Source organism: Anopheles moucheti, chromosome 2 (genome assembly GCF_943734755.1).
Source record: "Anopheles moucheti chromosome 2, idAnoMoucSN_F20_07, whole genome shotgun sequence".
Classification (NCBI taxonomy): Eukaryota; Metazoa; Arthropoda; class Insecta; order Diptera; family Culicidae; genus Anopheles; species Anopheles moucheti.
This window is the reverse complement of record NC_069140.1, coordinates 86,124,008-86,147,570: the sequence shown is the minus strand read 5'-3', so window position 1 is coordinate 86,147,570 and position 23,563 is coordinate 86,124,008. Positions and strand designations below refer to the sequence as shown.

At 43.0% G+C, this 23,563-nt stretch overlaps 1 protein-coding gene across 1 annotated transcript in view; it reads right to left on the bottom strand.

The window, feature by feature from the left end:
* Positions 1-1,045: 1,045 nt before the first annotated feature.
* The window catches only part of LOC128309478 (protein O-mannosyl-transferase TMTC1-like), an 85,564-nt gene continuing 63,046 nt past the window's right edge, over positions 1,046-23,563 (bottom strand). The window contains exons 6-12 of the mRNA XM_053045879.1: positions 19,611-19,732; positions 17,254-17,418; positions 16,839-17,096; positions 7,924-8,129; positions 7,479-7,614; positions 4,967-5,216; positions 1,046-3,428 (exon numbers count right to left, since the gene is read on the bottom strand). Coding sequence (XP_052901839.1) covers positions 3,084-3,428; positions 4,967-5,216; positions 7,479-7,614; positions 7,924-8,129; positions 16,839-17,096; positions 17,254-17,418; positions 19,611-19,732 — 1,482 coding nt within the window. The 3' untranslated portion in view covers positions 1,046-3,083. The remainder of the gene's footprint in view (positions 3,429-4,966; positions 5,217-7,478; positions 7,615-7,923; positions 8,130-16,838; positions 17,097-17,253; positions 17,419-19,610; positions 19,733-23,563) is intronic.

Here is a 23,563-nt window from a genome sequence, read left to right as displayed (position 1 = left end):
GTGGTGCCAGGTTGAGGATAACGTAAAAAACGGTATGGTCATCATGATGATAAGGTACGAAGGAATGTTCTGAACAAGGAGTCATCTCCACTGATACACGAATAAGGTACAGCTAAATCCTGGTCTAATATGATTAAGAAATACTTTCGAATCACTTTATCCCGGGGACTTCTCGTATTCCCGCGGGGATGTGTTATATTCGACCGTCCTCAGTGTTCTTGGATCGAATAAACTCTAGCATCAATTTGCTTTGTGTTCTAGAGTAGCATCGGCCTAATCGTATGTTAAGCCTTAATCGCCATAATCAATAACACAAATTGAGGTTTTTTAACCGTCTGAACCAACTCTGCAGAAAGCTTTATTTAATCATTTTACTTAATTCATTTTGACCAACGATGAAGAAAACTACCCAAGTTTATTTTTAAATAGCATATGTAGCACAAATTTGCATGCCTGAAAATGAATACCATATAACGTACAATTTTCAACGTGGTGGTATGGATTCTGTTAAAAATAAGCACTTACCTCATTGATTGACATTCGCTGCAAAAGTACCTTTTTTTTCTCGCCAAGTAAAACAAAATATTTCGCCATTTTTTTTTAAATATTCACCAGCCGTTCCTAACGATGCAACATTTACAAAAATATTACCTCTTCATATGACTGCACCGACAGATAATTGCTCCTGCACTGCTGGTCTGTCGCAAGTGCCCGGTCACACCATTTCAATAGGACAGCGCTGTGCATTGTCACGTACCCGGACTGTCAATCATTGTGCATTCGTCAATTATTACAATCGCACTGAGCGAAATGAAGTGGAAAAGCAAAGACAGCCACACAGCAGCACAAAACGGACGGCTTTTTTTTTTGACGGAAATTCAATGAGCCACCACCATTGCGCCTTTTTTAAGTGAGAGAAAAAAAAATCGGGAATGATAAAAACTTAAAAAAACCCAAAATAAAAAATGGAACCAAAAAACAAAAAACATCCAAAACACCGAGAGGGTTTATGATTTTTGTGAAAATTTTATTTAAAAATGCTGTTGTTTTATTATTGATCGCTTTGATCGCTTTAGCGGTTTACAGTATTGTTTTTCATTCCATGTTTACCACCTGCTGCCCTTTCGTTTCTGTGGCCCAATCAATTCCCAGTTCGCTACATCGTTCGGACGATTTTCTTTTGTGAGTGTTTGTTTCATTTTTGCGCTTTCAAACTTTCCACCATCAAACGCACCGAGGTGACGGGGTTTGACGAAAGCGTTGCTTGCGTTTTTCTCTTTCTCTCTCTCGCTCTCTCTTTTTTCTGTCTTGTTTTCATTTACACATTACTTCTCTCTTTGCGGCAAGTTCGTCCAATTATGGAGTCGATTTACAGCTTATGGTAGTTGTTACTGAGCGCGATGCTTTTTGTGTCTGTTTTTTTTTGTTGTTGTTGTTGTTGTTTTACTTTCGATCTGCCCCCTACCTGGTTGTAATTGATTTGCGTCCTTCGTATTTTTGCATTTGCGAAAAAACGACATCCAAGTAGGACGCGCAAACTCAAACAAGCTCTAGCCTACTTTGGCTCATGTTGTATGTGGTATTGTACATACTTGAAACAAAAAAAAAGAAGTCTCATGGCTGGTCATTATTGCGGTTCGTTGCTCTGACGGCGATGCGGTGACGCGTCGCCGAAATAAATTCGTTACTCTCCAGCGCCTTCGCCCCACTCTCTGCTCTGAGGGGGTTATAACAAAAAAAAAGTGGAACAAAACCCCCCTTTTCAAACGCTGACGAATCTGGTCCGGTATGAGCTGACCATCGTTTCATCGCAGTAAGCAATGCGGCACCTCGTTAAACACGGCATATCTACGGGACGTAAGGGAATGCTATTTACAGTTCGTTTAATTTCGGCACTCACTCGAGTGAATAGAGCCGTTTCATTTCCATCAGGCTGCCGATCTCGGTTTTGCGTTTGCGTGATGGAAATTTGAAAAACGATACTTCACAGCATGGCATCGGTGAAGCCGAACAAAAATCAACCCCGCAAAAGTACATCCCCGAGCAGCGTTTAGCGGCATGGAAACAATAATTTTACTCGAGCGGTTGAATGGAGAGGTGGATTTTTTTTTCCTGCCACTTGACAGATCGAAACCATTTGAGCTTGTTAGAGACGACAGATGAAATAATAATACCGTTTGGTAAGCCGTTCGCGTTCGTGCCTCTTCCCATCACTACAGTCTTATTTCTTAGCTTCTGTTTATACAACTTACTCGGGTACTCGAATCCACCCCATGTGCATCGGAGTTTCGAATTAGAATCGAAATATTGCCTTCCCACTGCTATGCAGCCCGTTACTCTAGGAAGCGCACGAAACACGCTCGTTCGTTCGTGCCGGGTTCGCCTACTGCGCCACTAATCACTAGCATCTCACTCACTTACCACTCGATCTCACCCGGGATTGGGGATGTGCGTATTTACAGATCGCGCATATAGGGATAATCGCGTTCGCTTATCTATCTCGCACCTATCTACCACCACGTTACCGAAAATGTACAGGCTGTGTGCAGCGAGCGTAGTTAAGCACAGGCATATGGATTAAAATAATTACAATTTGCCCTCCTAGAGTTCCCCCTCCCCCCCCGCCCCTTTACCGTAATGGGCACTAGGGCAGGGGGTAAAATATTAGTTGCGCCGGTACCGGAAACGGTCGCATCGGTTTGAGTGATTATTATGTTCACTTTAGCGACACCGTTTTGCACCCTGCCGCACACATGCACAGTTTGTTTTTCGGTCCGTGTACGCCGCATCGCTTACAAGTAATATTAATGCGATTTATCATACTATGCGCGGGACATTGCGTTTTGTCCGTGTGTGTGTGTTTTTTTTTTTAATCTCTGTTGTTGTTGGTTTGTTTGTGCCATTGCTTGTTGAAATCAGTTCATCCCCGGTGCAAATCCCGGCGGGGATTCCATTGGCAAGGGGGAAATAAAATCATCACTATCGATCATCACGAAGCTGCTGCGTGCTGCCTGGGACTAATCCGGTTCGGTTGAACGCCACCCATCCGAGCACGCCGTGCACCGTTTCGCCGTACCTGTCCGTTACAGCTTATCGAGCAGGCTGTTCGACACGAGCAGCGGTGCGAGAGCCCCGTTAGGATCGAGCCCAGCGCCTGCTGGTTGCTGCCGTTTCGGTTTGTGGCGCGCTTTGGACCATTTTTTCGATTTTCCACTACCGTTCCCCGTGTGCGAGGTGGCGGCAGAGTTTTGGGCGGTGGGTTCGGGTGGGGATGCCGCCGAGGATGCCGTCGCTAGTTTGCAGGCTTTCAGCGAGTTTGGAAGATGCTCCGATCGGTTGCAGTGTGGTGTGCGCAGAATTCGTATGCTAATTTCGGCCGGTTCCGTCTGTGGTCGTGGTTCCGTACGTTTGCTGGGATGTGCGTTAGACTGCATTGATGAAACAAGAGCAATGAATTGAAAATTTCGATCAGTAAGCTTTCAAAACCAAATCATCTTCATTAACTGTCCGATGTCACATTAAATTTGGAAACGCCCGGTAGTTCAGGAAACGAAAAGTACCAGGCGTCTCCATCGTATTAAATGAAACCGAAAAATTAAGATATGGATGGAAATGAATAAAACAACCGAAAACATGAAATAAATAAGCATTGAGGAAACCGAAACAATGAATCTAAAATTTCGATTGGTAATATTTTAAACCCAAAGCATTCTTCCTTAACTGTCCGATGTCACACTAACTATGGAGACGCCTGGTAGTACAGGAAACGAAAAGTACCAGGCGTCTCCTTCTTATTAATTGAAACTGAAAAATTAAGATACGTATGGAAGAGGATAAAAAATTCGAAACATGAAATGAATGAAACATGAAATGAAACAATTAATGGAGAACTTCGATCAGTAATCTTTCAAACCCAAAGCATTCTTCATTAACTGTCCGATGTCACACTAAATATGGAGACGCCTGGTAGTTCATGAAAAGTTCCAGGCGTCTCCATCTTATTAAATGAAACTGAAAAATTAAGATATGGATGGAAATGAATAAAAAAATCGAAATCATGAAATAAATTAGCATTGAGGAAACCGAAACAATGAATCTAAAATTTCGATTGGTAATATTTTAAACCCAAAGCATTCTTCCTTAACTGTCCGATGTCACATTAAATTTGGAAACGCCCGGTAGTTCAGGAAACGAAAAGTACCAGGCGTCTCCATCGTATGAATTGAAACTGAAAAATTAAGATTTGGATGGAAGAGAATAAAAAATTCAAAACATGAAATGAATGAAACATGAAATGAAACAATTAATGGAGAACTTCGATCAATTATCTTTCAAACCCAAAACATTTTTCATTAACAGTTCGATGTCACATTAAATATAAAGACGCCTGAAAGCTCATGAAACGAAAAGTACCAGGCGTCTCCATCGAATTAAATGAAACTGAAAAATTAAGATACGTATGGAAGAGAATAAAAAATTCGAAACATGAAATGAATGAAACATGAAATGAAACAATTAATGGAGAACTTCGATCAGTAATCTTTCAAACCCAAAACATTTTTCATTAACAGTTCGATGTCACATTAAATATAAAGACGCCTGAAAGCTCATGAAACGAAAAGTACCAGGCGTCTCCATCGAATTAAATGAAACTGAAAAATTAAGATACGTATGGAAGAGAATAAAAAATTCGAAACATGAAATGAATGAAACATGAAATGAAACAATTAATGGAGAACTTCGATCAGTAATCTTTCAAACCCAAAGCATTCTTCATTAACTGTCCGATGTCACACTAAATATGGAGACGCCTGGTAGTTCATGAAAAGTTCCAGGCGTCTGCGTCGTATTAAATGAAACTGAAAAATAAAGATATGGATGGAAGTGAATAAAAAATTCGAAAACATAAAATAAATCCATCAAACTTGCACCACTGCCAAGCAGTGGTTTGGAGAAAATCACTTACGCAATCTTTTATGCTTTCGGCATCCCGACTAGCGATGGGGGCATTGTTGCCCTTCACAATACTGCTGCTGGTGGTGGTGCCGCCGGCAGTGGTGGTGCCGCTGCTGCTGCTGCTACTACTACTGCTGCTACTTCCACTGTCGTATATCATCGCCCGGTTGCGAAGCTCGTGCTTTATGCTCCAATCACGGAGATAGATATCGTTCTGTATCGGAATGCCGCCGTTCGATAAGCGAACTATAAATTGCCATCTGAAAAAGATTTATAGACGCACGCGGATCGCATCGGTTAGTTTCGGTCGGGGATGGCGCAACGCGAGCGCAAGTGTGGACGGAGTTACGAGTTGATTCCACCCAATCGTTGCCTTTGCTCCCTTATATTTCTATTTGTTTGGCAAGCGCGAACCGTACTCGCAGTGCATGCGGAACGTTGCCGAAAGGGATCCGGATGGGTGGTAAAGCATAAAATCAGCTACCCTTAGCGCAGGCACTCCATTCTGTAGTCTTCTTCGCTTGCTTGCCTTCTTTTCCGCCACACCGTCGCCTGCTTTTCCCATCGGTGTAGTTTTGCGGAAGGCTCACCGTGCAGCATACGAATAGAAATCCGTTGAATGGAACCGGATTTTCTCTGCTTCCAAGCCAGCCCCATCCAAAAAGGGTGCTCGTAAATTCAGCCACCTCTGCATCACGACGCCTGGCAAAGGTTTGCCGGCTGTGCCACAAAAGCAAGACGAAAGCACTGGCTTGGAACGGCGGCTTGAAAGTACAAGCCACTACCACAACCGAACACCCCGGGAAAAAAGCCCCCCCCCCCCCGTTTCGGCTTTTCGGCTCATCCAGCCCCCCCTGCAACGGACTGGTCCTCCGTGGGGACCATTCATGGTTGCTACGCAGCGCTACGATGGAAATGCGACGAAGTGCGAATCCGACAAAAACGCCAAGAGCCAAACCGGCTTTGGACAGTCGTCGTCGCCATCAGCATCGTCGACGGCGCCGTCGGAATATTACGGTGTCACAGGGATCAAGGATGTCATCTCTGCCAGTGAAGAAAATGAATTATAAATTACACTCCCGCAACCTTTACCACCCTGCTTCACCCGCCGGCAACTGCAGGAACATGGCACTTGCTCCTGTAACTAAAATGAAGTTGTGCGCTTGTGGTGCTTGTAAGAGCCACGCCGCAAAGGTGCAATCATAGTCAAGCAGGCGGCACGAGAGAAAGGTTATGATTGCCACGTGCAACGCCTTCATTCTTTCGCCCCAGCTTCGTCTCTTGCTGCAGTCACAGAAAATACTAAACCCATCATGGTTGAGAGCATGGTTTCGCATGTTCGTTTTTTTTTTTCATTTCAATTCCCGACCAAAAAGGAGCTCAAGGGCTATTGCGTGATGATTATTACCGAGCAACTCATCTCGATCGTGCCACGCTTCCATGAATCGTTGGAATTGATTTAATTGGCAAAGAACATTCGGAAAACACTAGCAAAACTGTGTTTTATCTTGTGAAGGTCTTCATGGCGAAGGAATAAGCTGTTTGTCATAACTAGAGATGATTATTTGAGGGTTTATCAGAATGAATTCCATCAATAGTGCTGATTAAACCGTGCTATTTGCATCAAACTTAACGATACTATTTTGACTTGTTATTATGAAAAGTTATATGACGCTTATCATTCATCCATTAGAAAGTCTTGAAGACTTCAATTCAACAAGGCGGAACCAGTACCAAATCTCAACTAAATCGTTCCCCTGCACACTATTCCGAGACATTATTGGGAAAGATATACACTTCATGTCTTTTTTTCATTTAAATAAAGCTGCCAAAACTTATTTATTATTTTTAACTTAAAGCATTTTTGATACGAAATCCAACGAACAAATTCCTTTTTTGCAAATTAGTATCGAATAGCAAAAAGTGCGGTTTTACACTCCTACAGATAAGTTTTTTATTAATAAATAAAAAAATATTGTATTTTAACGCTTTTATAGTGAAATGTTTAAACAATTGCTTATGGCAGCTTTTTCCTCAAATAACGCATGACTAAACAATACAACTGAGTTAATTTTGTGCAAGTTGTTATTCAATTTCAATGTGCGAAAGTGGCATCCATAAAGCAATCAATTACAATCCGTGCCTGGCGTCGTTCTTCACTGGCACTGCTGCACCATTTAGCGCCCAAAGAAAGACGTATTGCCGTGTGGTGAAATTTGTTAAACAATCAAAATTATCATCGTACCATTTAGCGATTTGATCAGGAATGGAATGCATCCTTTCATCGCCCGCTATCAATGATCGCCTTTGCCATCTTCCGGGCCGTTAAGTTCTTCCACTCGGAACGATTGATTAATGTCCCGGCGGTGGGTCGAATCCGTAATGAAATTGTAGCCTTTTTCCCGTACCGGCAATCCATTCCCATCCACCATTGTTGGGGGCATCCCTTTGCTCCCCACCCTTCCCACCACCCCCATCCGGATAGCTTGAATGAGATGGGCGTCGGAACATATCACACTTACCTCAGCACCATTTGATGTAATCGCGACTGTTGTCCCATTTTGCGTAGACAGCGACAGGCTCCAATCACGGATAATTGATGAGTTTCCATTATTTTGATCCCTTCCTGGTATTGTTTGAACGCTTCCAGCAGCATATCTGTTCCACGCACGATGCCGTTTGGTGAAAAGGGAGACGAGAAATTAGAAACATGGAAGTATAAATAAAAAGGATAACGACGGTATGCGATTGGGACCGTGTGCTAATGCTATCGATCATGCCCTATCACACAAGCGCTTCCGGCGCAACAAAGGAAAAAAAGAAACTCCAATAAAAATAAAGCCCCCGTGGGCAAAGCAGCGGGCCAGAACGGAAAGGAAAACCCCGGGAACAAATAACAAATGGCCGCAACGGCGTCAAAGAGAGGGAAAGAGGGCAGGTTGGGCAGGATAAATAATTTACACGTACTTTGCTCCATCAGCCAGTCGCCGTACTGCCGGCGGAGGTCCGCATTGTAGGGATTGAGCCGTACAACCCGCGCAAGCAGCCGACCGGCAGCCGCCGGTTGTCCACCGTACAGCTTCACCAGCTCCAGGTAAGCCGCGGTAAAGAGTGGTTCCAGCTGAATGCAGCGTTCCAGCATCCGGATGGCATCGGTCGTTCGGTTCGATTTTCTGTAGCGTGGCACGTAACGGACGGAAGAAAAGCAAAATCGGATGCAAAGGGAAGAAAATTGATTAGAAATGGCACGGAAAAAAAAGGGGGGAAAAAGGTGCTGCTCTGGTAGCTCGATAAAAATCGGAAAGGAAACGGACCTTTCATCGAATGCGGGCGCAACGGGTACGGGCACGGTTAATGGCAGTCGGCCAAATTACAAGGAAAACATCCTTGTTTTTTTCGCTATCTTTCGCACTCCGAAACGGATAGAAGGTGCTGCAAAACCATTCGTAACAAGTTCCACCTCACGGTACTGGGCGCTGGCCGGGTAGATGAATATTTTATAATCCTTTTCATCTGTTTCTGGTACTGGTCTTTACTTTGGTGTGTGTGATGGGGCGAGTGGTGAGTCCTTGTATCCATTTAACTGCTTCACTTCACCGGCGGCTAACCGTAAGTTCATACAAATTGAGCTAAAATCAAAAGCAAACCAACGAAGTACCACGCTGGCTACACTGTGGCCTTTCTCGACCGCTCACGTTCATTGGGATGTGCTTTTATTTCGCTTTCCCTTCATCGCTGTGCTCACTGGTTTATTTATTTCCCTCACCCGAAAATAAAGCGTGTTTGGAAGATTTTATCCCCATTAAAGCAGTCGAAAGGAGGGCGCACGTTCGTGGCGGGAGGGTGGGTGTTGGAATTCGAAAAGCCAATAATGACGGCGATCATTATCGTGAGGATGATGATGTAAGCTGTTCCTGTTTTTAGTACGGTACGTCCGCGCGCGCTTTGGAGGGGTTTCTTCTGTTTTGTCAGCACTGTCATCCTGTCGTTAATTTTGATGACATACCGACCCAAAACGGAACGGGGTGGCTTTCTTCGACACAGCAAAGTTCCGAAAGTTCGCACGGGCGTTAGCGCGACGTTTCAACGATCCAACGCGCACGCAAAAACGACACGCAACAGAGCGGCGAATAGGAACAAACAAGAAAAAAAAACACACACGTACCACTCATGAAAGTTTTACTGAATAAAAAAGGGAAAATAGACGACCATTGCGGGGCGGCATTCGTTTCGCAAGTGTAAACTATTTACCATCAAACACACGCGCCCCGACACAACGCTACCTTTTCTGCGTACTTCGCGAATAAAACTGGCGTACTAGCGAGCGTCGCATGAATAAACTTTCGGCCAGCACACGAATGGCAGTGCGCGAACGTCGCCACCGGCTTTCTGTAATTCGGTACGCGAAAGACAGCGCTCTCGAAGCGTTTGCACGATGTTTGGCAACGGGAACTTTTATGCTAGCAGCGCTTGCAGTGTTTTTTTTTTTGCTGCTGCTGCTGCTGTTGCTAGACCGCTGTTACAACCGGCAACGACTTGCAAACTGTTGCCAGGGGTTTTGTCAGCTCCGGTTTGGGTTAATTTGGTGTTGACAACACTTGCCAGTGACTGTTCCTGGAGCGACATGAATTTTTAATTTTGTAGTTTATTTGGCGTTTGGTTACAATTTGCATGAAATGCACTGCACAATCTGCACGGGAAAAGATTTTCCTCGGTTGTTTTTTTTACATTAGACGGTGTGGTAAACTGATAAAAATAAAAAAAGTCTTTGCTAAAAATAGACATTGAATGTAGTTTTTTTTTCCTTGGTAAACATTAATATAAAATAAACAAATTAAAGATGAAAGATACCTTCAAAACGGGAGAGATCGCTATACAAATTTTAGTTGGAGGCGACGCATAACGTTTCCATGGTAACATTATTTCCCACATCCATGGATCATTTTTGATTTCACATCTCTTCGTTCAACGCCTTCTATGATTCTCTCGCCAACAATATATTTTTCCATGTATACTATGGATTTACCAAATGGAAGTTTTTTACACATATTGAGGTCCACAGACGCGCTATTTAAAAATGTTTTTAATTGTTTAATTGTCAAAAAGATTTAAATTTTGGTAGGTGATACAGGGTGAATGGTTTCTTAACCAACAAAACTGGTACAAAAACCCTATTCGAGCCGTACCCCCGCACGCAGCACTCACTACTTCTTCTTCTATCGGCACAACAATCTGAAGAGGTCTGGGCCTGCCATTTCTGGCTTTCTGCGTCTTTGTTTACCCGTAGCTGAATATTAAGTTCAAAGTATGGGGGATTGGTCCTGGATGGGGATTTTGGTCCCGGTTCGTTCCTGTGAAGACCGGCGTCGCTACCAACAAGCCACCGGGCCGCCCCAACGCTTCCAAATCACAGAAGACCAGAAATGGTCGTTGAATACACGAAAATAGCAGCATAGAAAATAATACCATGTTTTACAGCAACTTATAAAGTTGTTAAAAAAGCTGTTTCACTGTTTGATTCGATGTTTTTTACTAACAGAAATGCGAGAGTGTTTCAGGAACATTTGCTGTTGTTGTGCTATGTTGTTTACTGTTTAAATAGAGAAAAATTTATCAAACCAGGCAACCAGGAGTCTGAAGACGCAGAATTTTGTGGACTCAAATCCCAATGGCTAAAACGCCATCAAATGCAAATAGAAAAGTTCTTTTGAATGAAAATCTCGGTAAAATCATAGGCAACAATCGTCAGTTCAAACCACATCAGCCAATAGAACAGCCTTCCATCGGGTTTCGGATATTTCGGGTTTGCGATTGCAGAATTGTTGCCGTCCATATTTGGAGTTTTTACGAGACAAGAAGAGTTTTGTAGGATAATATTTGTTTTTGGCAGATCGCCTGTGCTTCAATAATCCATTACACATACTGAGCGGAAGATCAAGAAATCCAGGCCTGCTAATTCTGGGCTTTTTTAACTTGATTTAACCGTAACCTGGATAGTTGTTCCTGGATTGGCCCGTATGTAATTTTGTACCGGTCCTGTCGAATTGCGCCGCTACCAAATACACTACTACTCAAATATACTGTATGTGAGGAAAAAGTCAGAAAAAACTTGGGTAATCAGTGGTACATGAATGCGAATGCCTACTAGACTTAAGGCATATACAGGCAGTGGCTCGAGGTGAGAAATTTGAGTTATTAAACTAAATAAAATAAAATTAACAACTTCCACCAATTGGGAAGGAAACCTCTTTTTAAACATCTTTGAGTTTGCGTACATAACGGAATTCTGTTGCATAGCCCTGTAACCGGGCCGATTAGCTAGTTTAAACAAATTTACTATCAGCCAAAGCAGCTAATATGTCTCTGGGTTGTACAAGTTTCTTCAAGTCTTCAAGTATATCACTTGATCACAACGGTTTCGAAAAAGAATCTAAAGTAATCCTGTACAAAGTATACTATACTATGTACTGGGTTGTAATCATTTATATATTATCAATGTCCCAAATGACCTCCTATAAGAAGTAGTTATTAAGGTTCTTCTGAACATTTACTTATTTTTTGATGATTTTCAAGTCTTTTTTGTTGGAATTCCATATTCACTTTTTAAAAGTCGTAGAAAGTTAATATAGGAAAAATAGGATATAATAGGATTTATCTTAATGAATTGTGATTCCAAGCATCATCACGTATTATGAGAGAATATATTAATTTATTTATGGAGAACTACGTAGGGCGATTTTAGGACTTTGTAATTTTTACAGATCAAGTCCGATGGAATATTCAGTTAACTATTCCAAAATTTCCTAAACGCAACGGTTGATCTCTTTAATGGTCCTTCAAAGTAGGAGCTTTGATATTTGAGCCACAAATTTTAAATGATTGGAAGAAGAGGGTGAAAATATTGATGTGAGAAGCCAAAATTCTTTACTTTAGATTACAAATTTGTCGTGGATTTATTCCTGTCAACAAACTACAATGCAGAGGACTGTGGAGGATATAAAAATAGTCGTCTATAGGTTCCAACCGATGCTACGGGGGTCTTTTAGCATGTTTGCCATTTTATTATGAAAGTGGGTCTAAGCATAATTGAGGTTAGTGTAACAGATGGGCTGATAATTGTTTGGCCTATGACAGTAAAATAATTTTTTTTTGCCAAATTATTTTTTTGTATTCAACATACATCCCTTCAAGGGTGTTACACCGATTATAGCCGATTTTCCATTTTTGGATACCCTTTTTGTAGTAGCATTTGCCCCTTGCCTCAGAAAATGCCTTTGTTTCGGCGATCACCTCTTCATTTGACGAAAATTTCTTCCCAGCGAGCATCCTTTTGCGATCTGAGAAATGGAAATTGTCACTGGGAGCTATATCTGGGGAATACGATGAGTGGTGAGGCAATTCGTCGTCTAATTCATGAATATTTGCCATTGTTTTCACTGATTTGTGGCACGGTGAGTTGTCTTGATGAAACAAATCTTTTTTTTTCTTCAAATGCGACCGTTTTTTGGCGATTTCGTCCTTCAAACGCTCCAATAACTTGATATAATAGTCGCAATTAATGGTTTTTCCTTTTTCAAGATAGTCGATGAAGATTATTCCTTGTGAATCCCATAAAATTGACGCCATAACCTTGCCAGCTGATTGTTGCGTTTTCACCCGCTTTGGAGCAGGTTCATCGCGTCCAGTCCACTCGGATGACTGTCCATTGGACTTTGGAGTGAAATGGAGAAGCCAAGACTTGTCCATGATAACAGATTGATGCAAAAACTCGGATTTATTTCGCTTAAACAGCTCCAAACACTGATCCGAATCATCAACTCGTTTTTTTTCCGAATGTGAGCTCGCGCGGCAGCCATTTTGCACAGAGCTTTCTCATATCCAAATACTCGTGAACGATATGTTCAACACGTTCCTTAGACATTGTTAGAGTGTCAGCTATCTCGATCAACTTCACATTATGGTTGCTTTTAATTATCTTGTGATTTTTTTTTAATGTTTGTGTCTGTAACCACCTCTTTTGGGCCTCCGCTGTGTTCACCGTCCTCAGCGCACATTTCACCACTTTTTTATTTAGCATACCAATATTTGATGATTGATTTTGGTGGAACAGTGTCCAAAGACTCTTTCATCAAACCAACTTCAACTGTATTTTTACCCTTCGAAAAGCAATACTTTATCATTACGCGAAATTTCTTCTTTTCCATGATTACTTAAAGCACAAAAGCTGCGACACACAAATTGCTCTAGCTCACTAGGTTATGGTCCGAGTGCTGTCAAATGTTGACAGAACTCGTCTGAAGGTTGGTACAAACGAAATATGATTTGGATAAAAATCTTCTAGCGCGATAAATGTGTTAGGCCAAACATTTATCAGCCCACCTGTTAAATGTAGCTTTCGCGATACTTGTGACAGTTTTGTATAGACAAGGACAATGAACATACAATCTAGACTGGCAAATATTATTCTGATTGAGCTGGAGTCCTTGAGATGCCTTTTTCTTCTTCTCTATTGGCACAACAACCTCAAGAGGTCTGGCCATGTTGAGCTTTCTGTGACTTTATTTTCCCGCAACTGGATAGTCAGGCCTGTGTCCCCGATGGGATTTTGGACCGGTCCGTTCGTGTGAAGATCGGCGACGTTACCATCATGCTGTCGAGCGGCTTCACTTAAGATGTCTTACAGGCGACATATTTGGCTTATGGTGAAAATAATCCCAGAAAACCCTCAAGTTAAAGCGAACCAGAACCAGTTGGCAAACGGGTTCTGTTAGGTATTCTATACGCGTAGTTTTTCCCCGTGGGTAGAAGTGGCTCTCTTACATCCTTCTTGAAAACCTTCACCCAGAAGCGGGTCGTACCACGTTGCTTTATCACAGTGACGTCCAGAATTCTGGATTAGAAATAGATATCATTTTAACAGTAAATTTTAATGAAGTTTAGATTCAAAGTGGGCAAATAAACATTAGAAAATTTGTTAACCAGTTTTATAATGGTGCCTTATTACTTGAAATATTGCCAACATCCACTACTGAACTTTTAAACTGTAGTTGCACAGTTGATGGAGTATCAATCGCAACTTTGTACTAACAACAGCTTATCATTGTAACAGCCAATGAGCCGCACGGGTTGGTAACTTTTAAATAACTCTTCTCTTGTTCTATGCTCCACGAAGCCACCAGCACTTGTCCTTTAACACAGATTCGACATTTACACGTACATTACCTGCGGTTATCATTCAAAAGACGACACATCTATCTGCCACCCTGTGGAAGGCTGCCCACAAGTGGCTCATCTCGGGCATAACACCAGCCAGATCATATTACACAGATACCCTCTCGTTTCATTTCACTTCGGCATGAAAGTAGCTCCACTCCACTGCACCGATGCATAAAAGTGTCTATTTGTTGAGGTCATGTACGGCAGTTACTGAAAAGCGTGCCGGCAGGATTGACACGCATCCGTGGCTGGGGGGGTGGACTGAAAGAGGCGAAGTTATAACACACACGCCACCAGACAAAACAGGCAAAAGCGCCACGCAGATAATGTTTCGAGATGTTGCAACGATACGGGTGGTGGCAATGCGGGAGGGCGTGCGAACCGTACGCGGAAAAACACTTGGGATGGAAGAATTAATGCAAACACACCGAGGGAGCAATTATAATTTCTAAGCTGGTACTAATCTTTTAAGTAGCAGAACACCTGGTCCCGAACACCACGCCATCGAGGGTTGGCGTCTTTCGATTGTTCGGAGCGCCATGAAAAGGACGTGATCGTGATAAGGCGAAGTGGGACCGCCCGCATCCGGGCGAAGCTTTTCGAGCCAGGGTGTGTAAGTGAGCCACTTTTGCTCGCCGGGAAGAACTACGAGTTGATCCCGTAAGGAAGGATTCGTGGAAATAGGGATGACGATGCTAGCTAAAGTAGCTCGCAGAGGTCCGGGAGAAGATGTTTCTTGGGTGGGGGAAATATTTCTTTTACTTAGAGCTTTCGCTTGCTCTACGAAACAATGCCATGGTTGCTGTCAAGGAGTGCCATTTTCACCAAAAATTATTGCTATTGTGAGTAATTTCTTGAAGTTGGCAATAAATAGCTCATCTATCGAGATTTTATACAAACAAAGCACTATCAGAAAGTAAACATAATTCAAACGCAATAACATTTCAATACACTACACATTAAATTAGTGTTCTGCCATCTGTCCACTGACCGTCCCATAGTGCACGGCAGCGAAAGAACAACATTTTGTAGCCGACTTCCGCAAGATGTGCACGAAACGCGAACACTTTCGGGCGCTCCACTAGCGCCGAGGTGATCGGGGAGATTTAAGCAAACGATAGGATTAAAGTATAATTGAAGAAACAGTAGCGCGGTGGCCGGGTAACGGGGCGAAGCTTTGCAGCAGCAGTTTGCAAACGGCGCACAAACGGGGGCCCAGTCGCCGGATCCTGCACGAAAGGCCTCCAGATGGGGTTTTGAGCCGGTGCGGTCCCGTGATCGTGCTTTTAATTTTCTCCATCACAATTACAGCTGGCCCCCGGCACACAAGGCACCCCAAGGCCCGGATGGTGGTTTCTTAGCGGATGGTGTTTCTTTTTTATTCTTCTTCTCTTGTTCCATTTTCGTCCGCCACTCTGTGTTCGTTGTGTCGCTAGCAAACAGGGTTTTAAGTGCCATCCACACTTTTAGCACTTGGTTGCTAACGAAGCCTGCGTTGCGAAGAGAAAACCCCGTTTCCCACGGCTCACACTCGCAGTGGGGAGGGGGGTTGTATTGAGTGCCGAGCAAGCAATTGGTTGAACAGGAAAATTAATTGAATCTTATAAATTGAGGCGAGAAAAAAGGTTGACCCCACCATGGGGGGGAGCAGTAAAGCGATTTGCTACCCAGCGTAGTGTCGGCAAATCTCAAATGACCAAACCAGCCTTCATGAAACAACGATTCCCTTTTGGTCGATTGTCAATTTGTGACAGGTTTAGATAAATACACTTGCAGAAAGATATTATAAAATAGAATTTGACTTCCCTTGACATTTTTTTCCATATAAAAAATATATTGAAATATAAAAGTTCTTTTGCAGTGTTTCTCAATCGATCTGAAAACTGTCGCTAACAATTTCAACACTGTCACTATCAATGTTGCGTCATCAATGTTGCGTCAGACAGATGACATGAAAATTGCCGGTGACATGGCGACCATTTTGATTTCGATTGAGTAACACTGTAATATGAAATAAGATTAGATTATACTATTAAAAAGAATGCGTAAACAATTCCCAAACGTATTCATTTGTGATACTTTAACTTCTTTTCGATAGAATAATTGATGGTTTATATTTTTTTTTTTGAGTTTGGAATATTGCCAACTTCCGTACGAGCTTTCATCGAGTGTGAAGGGCGGAATGGCGATTGAGATCCAACCCCCACCGCACGGATGTATGTATGCCATAGCCGAACGGGCCGAGCAAATGATGAAGAAGCAGTAGAAATAACATTTAATGTACCGTAATCCCAATTCCCTAATTAAATTTCTGTACCCATGGCACTCACTAGCGTTGGTCGTGCGTGAAACGTGTGGAAAAGATGCATCGCAACAGAGGAGACAACGGAGACAAATTGGATGTCGTTGGCGTTGTCACTGTTCGCACAAAGGCGACAGAGAGCAAAAAAAAAAACACACACATAACGGAAGCAACAGAAACAAAAACCCATTTCATGCTGGTAAAACACATACTTTCACCGAACTTCCCCATTTGCGTAACGTGTCCCGCAAAACGGAGCTAACCACAGACCAAGCTCGGACGAACTCGATCGATCACCGCAGCACCGTGGCAGTCGGATCGTCACCGTGACGCACCGAGACGGCGGACCGCTTTTCCCACTCACCTGTATAATTGGCCTAGATTGTAGTGCGCGTTAATGTGCTCGGATGCATATTTGATAGCCTCCCGGAAGTGATACTCGGCCGTGGCGAACTGCGGCATGAGCGTGCCGATGTTGTTGTGTGCGCTCGCGTACGTTGGCCACAGCCGCAGCGCCTCCCGGTAATGAGCGATCGCCGGTTCGGGTTGCGACGAGTCCCGCAGGAAATTGCCGAAATTGTAGTGCATTTTGGCGTTGTGCGGTAACGTTTTCAGGCCCGAGCTGTGGAACATCGTGACGGGCGATCCAAAAACAAAAAAAAAACGGAAGAGAAACAGAAGCATAAATGGGAGCGCTTTTCGCAGCGGGTGTATGCGTTTAATTGATTTTGTGCCTGTGGCTGTGGGAAGTGTGTGCATGTATGTGAGTGTGTACATACCGCAGCAATGCTTCGCGCGAACTCCAGTCCTGGTTACGGGCGATGGTTTTGAGACAGCCGGCCGCCAGAAGCACGATTGCAAGCAGCAGGATCGGTCTACGCAGACGGTCCGAACGTTCCCAGAGTCGCTGGGCACCGTACACCACCAGAATCAGGCAGCCCATGCTGCGTTGGTTGGGTGATAGATGAAAGAAAGTAACGGAAGGATGAGCTGTAGTTACACGATACAAGCGATGGGCGAGCCATTTATTCTTAATGATCTGTACTCAGTTACAAGTAATGGTGCTTTTGAAGTATGTAAATAGTTACAAATGGTTTCCGGGAAAACATTTCGTCTGTTGTTTGATTTTCTATTTGTTTTAGTTTGATATCTATTTCATTTATCTATAGTTAGTAAATAAATAAATTTAATAAAATAAATAATTAATTAAACAGCCATTTAATACTGAAAATATCTGTTAAATGTAAGGCAAAAAGAAGATTTATTTAATCATTGAATTAAATTAAATGCAGAGAAGAATATCGACTGTGTGATCTTAAAGTATAAACGAAATTACACCAGGATTTCCGAATGTATAGTACCAGGAGAGCATCCACGGAAGAGGTAGCACCTGGTACAGCAATTTTGCTCGAAAACCGCCTAAAGGTATGCAATGTTTATACACTAACTGTCCATACAAACCAGCTGTTTTCCGATTTCCGATACCAGGAGAGCATGTTTTTCAAGAGGTAACACCTGGTACCAATCGAGCAAGCCGGTAGTTGCAATCCCAAGTTGTTGCATGTAAGATGTTGCATGCCAGATGTTGCATGTCAGATGTTGCGCAACATATGTTGCGCGACATATCTTGCATGCCAGATGCTGTGCAACATATGTTGCGCAACATGTGTTGTGCAACATGTGTTGTGCAACATACTGGTACCAGGTGTTACCTCTTAAAAAACATGCTCTTCTGGTATCGGCAATCTGGAAACAGCTGGTTTGTATGGAAAATTGGTGTATAAACATTGCATACCTTTAGGCGGGCAAAATTACCAGGTGCTACCTCTTCCGTGGTATGCTCTCCTGGTACTATACTTTCGAAAACTGGTAGTTTTTGAAGAAATAATTCGCGACCAACGGGAAAGTTAGTGTTTAAACATTGCATACCTTTAGGCGGTTTTTGAGCAAAATTGCTGTACAACGTGCTACCGCTTCCGTTTATGCTCTCCTGGTACTATACATTTAAAGTCACAAAATCGATATTCCTCTGCATTCAATTTATCACATAGAAACAAATGTTTAAAACAACCAAGGAAGCTATTTTTGAACAATTTTTTACTTTTGCAATTAATTTTTTTGCTATAAATTAACGCTGCTGTTAAATTTCCAAAAATCGCACAATCGGCACAAATTTGTTGAGGCCGACCACTTCGCCTACCGTTTGATCCGCCGCTGATCCATATAAAATTTGCTGGACTTCTTGTATCAATTTTGATTAAAAATCTGATAATTTCAATTAGAATGTTCTTTAACTAATCATTTTTTGGAAGGTACACTTATACTTCTTTCCAACGAGGTAATATGTTCAAAGTAAATTAAAGTACACGCAACATAAATACAAAGCTGTTGTAATCGGCTTAAACTGTTTCAGCAAACACAAAGATAATATATATTCATCCCAATGTACGCCTCCGCACCAGGTGTGCAAAGGACCACCACTTCAACGAAGCAGATTTGATATCAGCTCGCTGTAAATCAGTGTCAAACCACGTACTGATTATAAACTATGCCCAAAATAGGGACAAACTTATATTCCTTTTCATGAACTCATTCAAGGTAAAAGCTTTACGTGCGGGAAGAATTTCCCTACAGCCAACCTGTGCCGAGCTCGGCTCAATTAAAGTTTGGACGCTCTTCGCTTCGTCCGCCCGGTTGGGTAATTGGTACGATTTGAAACTTTGAGCCTTTCTTTTTTTATTTCCTACCTCCACTAATACGCTTACTGCACGTGTGATAAAGTGGTGTGTGCTTGGGTTTGAAGCTTGCTTCTTTTTTGCCATGGCCAAAGAAAAAAATCCTACCTAACGGCAAAAGAGATGGTAAAAGAATTACACGAAGTAACCGCACAGGAAATGCGTTTCTCTTTTTCGTTGTTGTTGGTGCTTTTCCCTTTTTCCTTTGAAGCTCAAACAGACCATGCTGGCACGCTGTGCGATAAGGTGTTCCATTCTTTATGGTAGCGTCCGTGTCTGGTGCATCGTTTGCACCGTGGAGTTATTTCCCAATCTACCCGGCAAGAAGTGAGTGAGTGCGGGCGGTAGTGAAGCAACAAAAGCAAAGCAAAAAACTGTAAACACAAACCTCAAACACTTACCTTGGAATGTAGAGAACTCGCTCCGCGACGACGAAGCCCACCGTTACGACTAGGTTGGTGGCGGGCAGAAACGGTAGCACTAATAATAGAAACCCTAATACCGCCGGCACGTGACGTTGATGCTGCGAAATAGAAGGAGAAAATAACAAACTGTAGAGTAAAGCAACAAAAAAAAAAAAGGCACATTTCCCACCGTGAACGAATGTAAACGGAACACGGGCAGCGTGGAACTAGACGGAGTCAGTTTCGCCAGCGCCAGGATGGAACGGGCAGAGAACAAAACAGGGAAAAGGAAAATGGCCATCGAATGGTTGGGTGTGGTTTTGTGGAAAATATCGAAGCCCGGAAGCTGGATATCTTACAGTGGCAGGACTTTTTTTCTTTATTTCCACCATGGCCACGAAAAGCTGCGAAAATCAGTGCTGTTTTCCCCCATAGACGCCAGTCGGTAAAGGCACACGCATACTGCTTAGCGTCTGTCGGGTATGCGGGTCGAGTCAGCTATTTTTACGTCGTTTCTTTTTCGACTTCTCTCTCTCTCTCTTTCTCTCTGTCCTCATTTCTTCCTAAACCTAAAACCGATCGAGCGAAACGTGTTCGGGGGATGTGTTTTTTTTCCTGGCTCACCCATAAAAGAGCTTTGACTGCGATGGGAGGAACAGTTTTATTTTTCAAGTCTGTCTGTAACAGCTTTCGTTTGGCGGTAGAATTACACGAAAGCAGTCAATTTTTGGTTAGACTCCAGAGTGACTTTCACCTTCCGAAAGCGGGGGAAAAAAACCCGCTGGCGTCTTCATGGGGAGGCTTTCCGGAGTTAAACCCACCGCTCAATTCAGTAGCTTTCGATATATATATATATATGTATTACCTAATGAATACGAATGAGATAGGAAAGTTTTTCGCCCATCTGAGCAGTCCCGAACCATGGCCGAATCATGGCCGAAGATGGAAGAGGAGGTCGTCGGATACGTAAAAACGCAAACACGCACGTACATCAACCACATACCCCATCATCCGTCCAGGCACGCAGCGAGTCATTCGACGAAACCATAATAGAGTAATGATGGCTGGTGAATTGGAAAACAGAACCGTCCGCGCTGTTTGCGTGCCCGGCGTTTTTCACCTCCGGTGGGTGGAGCATGTTTGCCACGTTTCACTGCCAGGTCCACACTATTACACCGACTGCTGACGCCATGCTGGGCGCCCAGCGTGCGAAGGAAAAGTTTCACTAAAACTTTGTTTAATTTATTCATAACCTTACCGCGGGCCGGCCAACCATGTCTGAGGGAGCAGCCACGAGGCACAGTGACGGGGTAAGGATATTTTGAGTGCAAGACCGAAACGCACCGTATGGGCCACAAGCGCCCACCAAACTTGCCAAACTCTCAACACTGGTTGTTAGCGCACTGGTCGAACTATTCCACCATGCACCATGATGCGAGATTTCGCCGATGGAGAAACGTGCCAACCTGCCCCCGACTGCGTGACGATTCCCACCGAATGTTTGGTGGGCCGAAGGTGAAAAGCAACCTTGTAATAACACGGTAATAAAAGAAAACCCATAGCCCCCTTCCCTTCTCAATAGAATTTCCCAGCCCAACCCATCGGCCACCGGAACTTGCTGCTGGCGGAAGAATGTCGAACTGCCCTTAACGAAGTGCTCCTTTCGAATCAATTATTTATTGTGCAGTGCACGCATTTTCGCCCCTTTCGGCATCTCGTGCCCGCTGGGTCACGCGCTGGAGAAAGTTTCAATTAAGTGTCGTCCTTTTTGGGGGAGGGAGGGGGGGGGGGGGGCAACACGTGGCGCACCATCGATAAAGGTGGCTGAATGTTTACCCTGTTCGCTAGTTTTGCTCCTAATTAATTGCGGTGCGGTAAAGGTCCTGGCCGGCGTACTGCCGATGCTACTCGACCGCGTCACATTGCACTGTGCGGGAAATGGTAAATCGTTGCCCTAGAGCAACTGTTTATTGAGCTATTTTATAGCGGCCAAACACCCCTTGGTTCGCCATCGGTGGCTGAATTATTCAGTTGCCAGTTAAGAGGTCTTTTTCATTACATTGATTGCACGAAAACATTTAGTCTGATTACTTTACTCCGAAGCGAGCACTCTCGCTATCTTGTTTAGAATATTAAAACGAAGATAACAGCTCGTGGTAAAAAGTTCTTTTAAAGAAAGTTTGAACATTTTTCTTAACACAATGATAACTAATAGCTCGCTAACTGAAAAAATAATATCTAATATAAATGTAGTATGAATCTCTTGAACATGGAGATGGAAAAACACGTGTTCTCGCCTAATTTTTCTCACAGAAAATCATAGAGAAATTACAACGAATGCATGCCATTACACTAAAATACTTCATCGAATATTTTCCAATTTGATGTGCTGCAATTACTTGACTGAGGACACTAATAGTCTTACAATTCTTATTCTTCCTCCAATTCTTGGACATCTATTGTATCATCATCATCATATTCGTCTTTTCTTCTCTTTTCTTCTTCCCATCGTTTCTTTTCTTGTTTTTCGTCTTCCTTTCGCCTTTCTTTTTCTTCTTCCTCTTCTTTTTCTTCTTCTTCTTCTTCTTTTTCTTATTTTTTATATTCCTTTACTTACACCTCTTTAACTTTTCTGTTTTTCTTTTCTTCATGTTCTGTTTACGGATTTTCTTGACTGTTCTTTTATACAGCCTACTTACAATGATGATGTTGTACTCCTATCTGTTTCAGATAGCTTAAACATTAACTCCACGGAATTGGGTACTTGGCTAAATATTTCGTAATAATCTTCATGCTTAAAATCGATTTGTTTCGGAATGAACAACAAAACTGTCCAAACAGCTCAAGAACGATGGAAAGGATTGGTGAAGCATCGTTTTTCTGGAAGTCATAAGGTTAATTTAGGATAAGTGAAGTCTTTGTCATCTCAATACTGGTAACGAGATGATTTGTTGCTATAAATCCTGAAAATGATTTAATTAAGAAGTTTGAAAACACACTTAACAGCGCATAAACAGTCTGACCAGGAATAACCAGGAGTATTACTATTAATGTTCAGTCTACTATTTGTCTTCGAATACCATATTATAGTCACATTGAACCTAATTTGATTGAGTGACCCCTATTAAACAACTTCATTAAAACTTAAAAGCTAAAGGCTGGAAAGCATGGCCAATGTTTCTTATCATGCTTATAATCCTTCGCTGGAAATGATCTGTGCTTAAAATTCCCACACACACACACCACTCACACCATTTAAAGGAACGCTCTTGCTTTAATTGCAAGTTTAATATTTATTTTATCCCTCGCTTTCTTGACCAATTCACGAGCACATCTTTTACAGCTTTCCGGCGCAAACCACAATCGTTAGCTAATAAAACACCGATCTGTGGTACATCCCACATAACATAACCACTCGCACTGGAGCTTTCCGGACGCTTTCAAATGCTTCGGCAGGTCATCCTCATCCAGTCAGACCCCTTTCTGTTCCATCCGCTGTGACCGATTTGTCGACGAACACCTATCGTACCGAACCGACCGCTTCGTTAGCTCCGTTACACCACAACCCCGAAATGCCTATCCTGGTGGATGCCGCCTACCTGCCTGGGACCGGTAGGGAAAATTCCCGGGGAAAAACTTTACACATCAGTCGGCCAAGGGCTTCAATTTTACGATTACCGTAGTTCCTGTGAAAAAGGTGAAACCCTCACCCTTCGGCTCGAGCACAGGAAAAGGTGCAAAGGAGTGTGAAAAATTAATTTCTATCCCTGCGAGACAGAATCGGCCTCCTGTTTGGGGGGTTCGGGGTAGCATCCGTTTGCCGTATCGAACCACACCCTCAGAGGATACCCCGGAGGGTGCAAAAGTTTTCGGTGTAGAGCCAGTGCAGATACACCGTAGATATGTATTATTTTTTTCCTGCAGGGCAGTACCGATAAAAAGGGAATTGA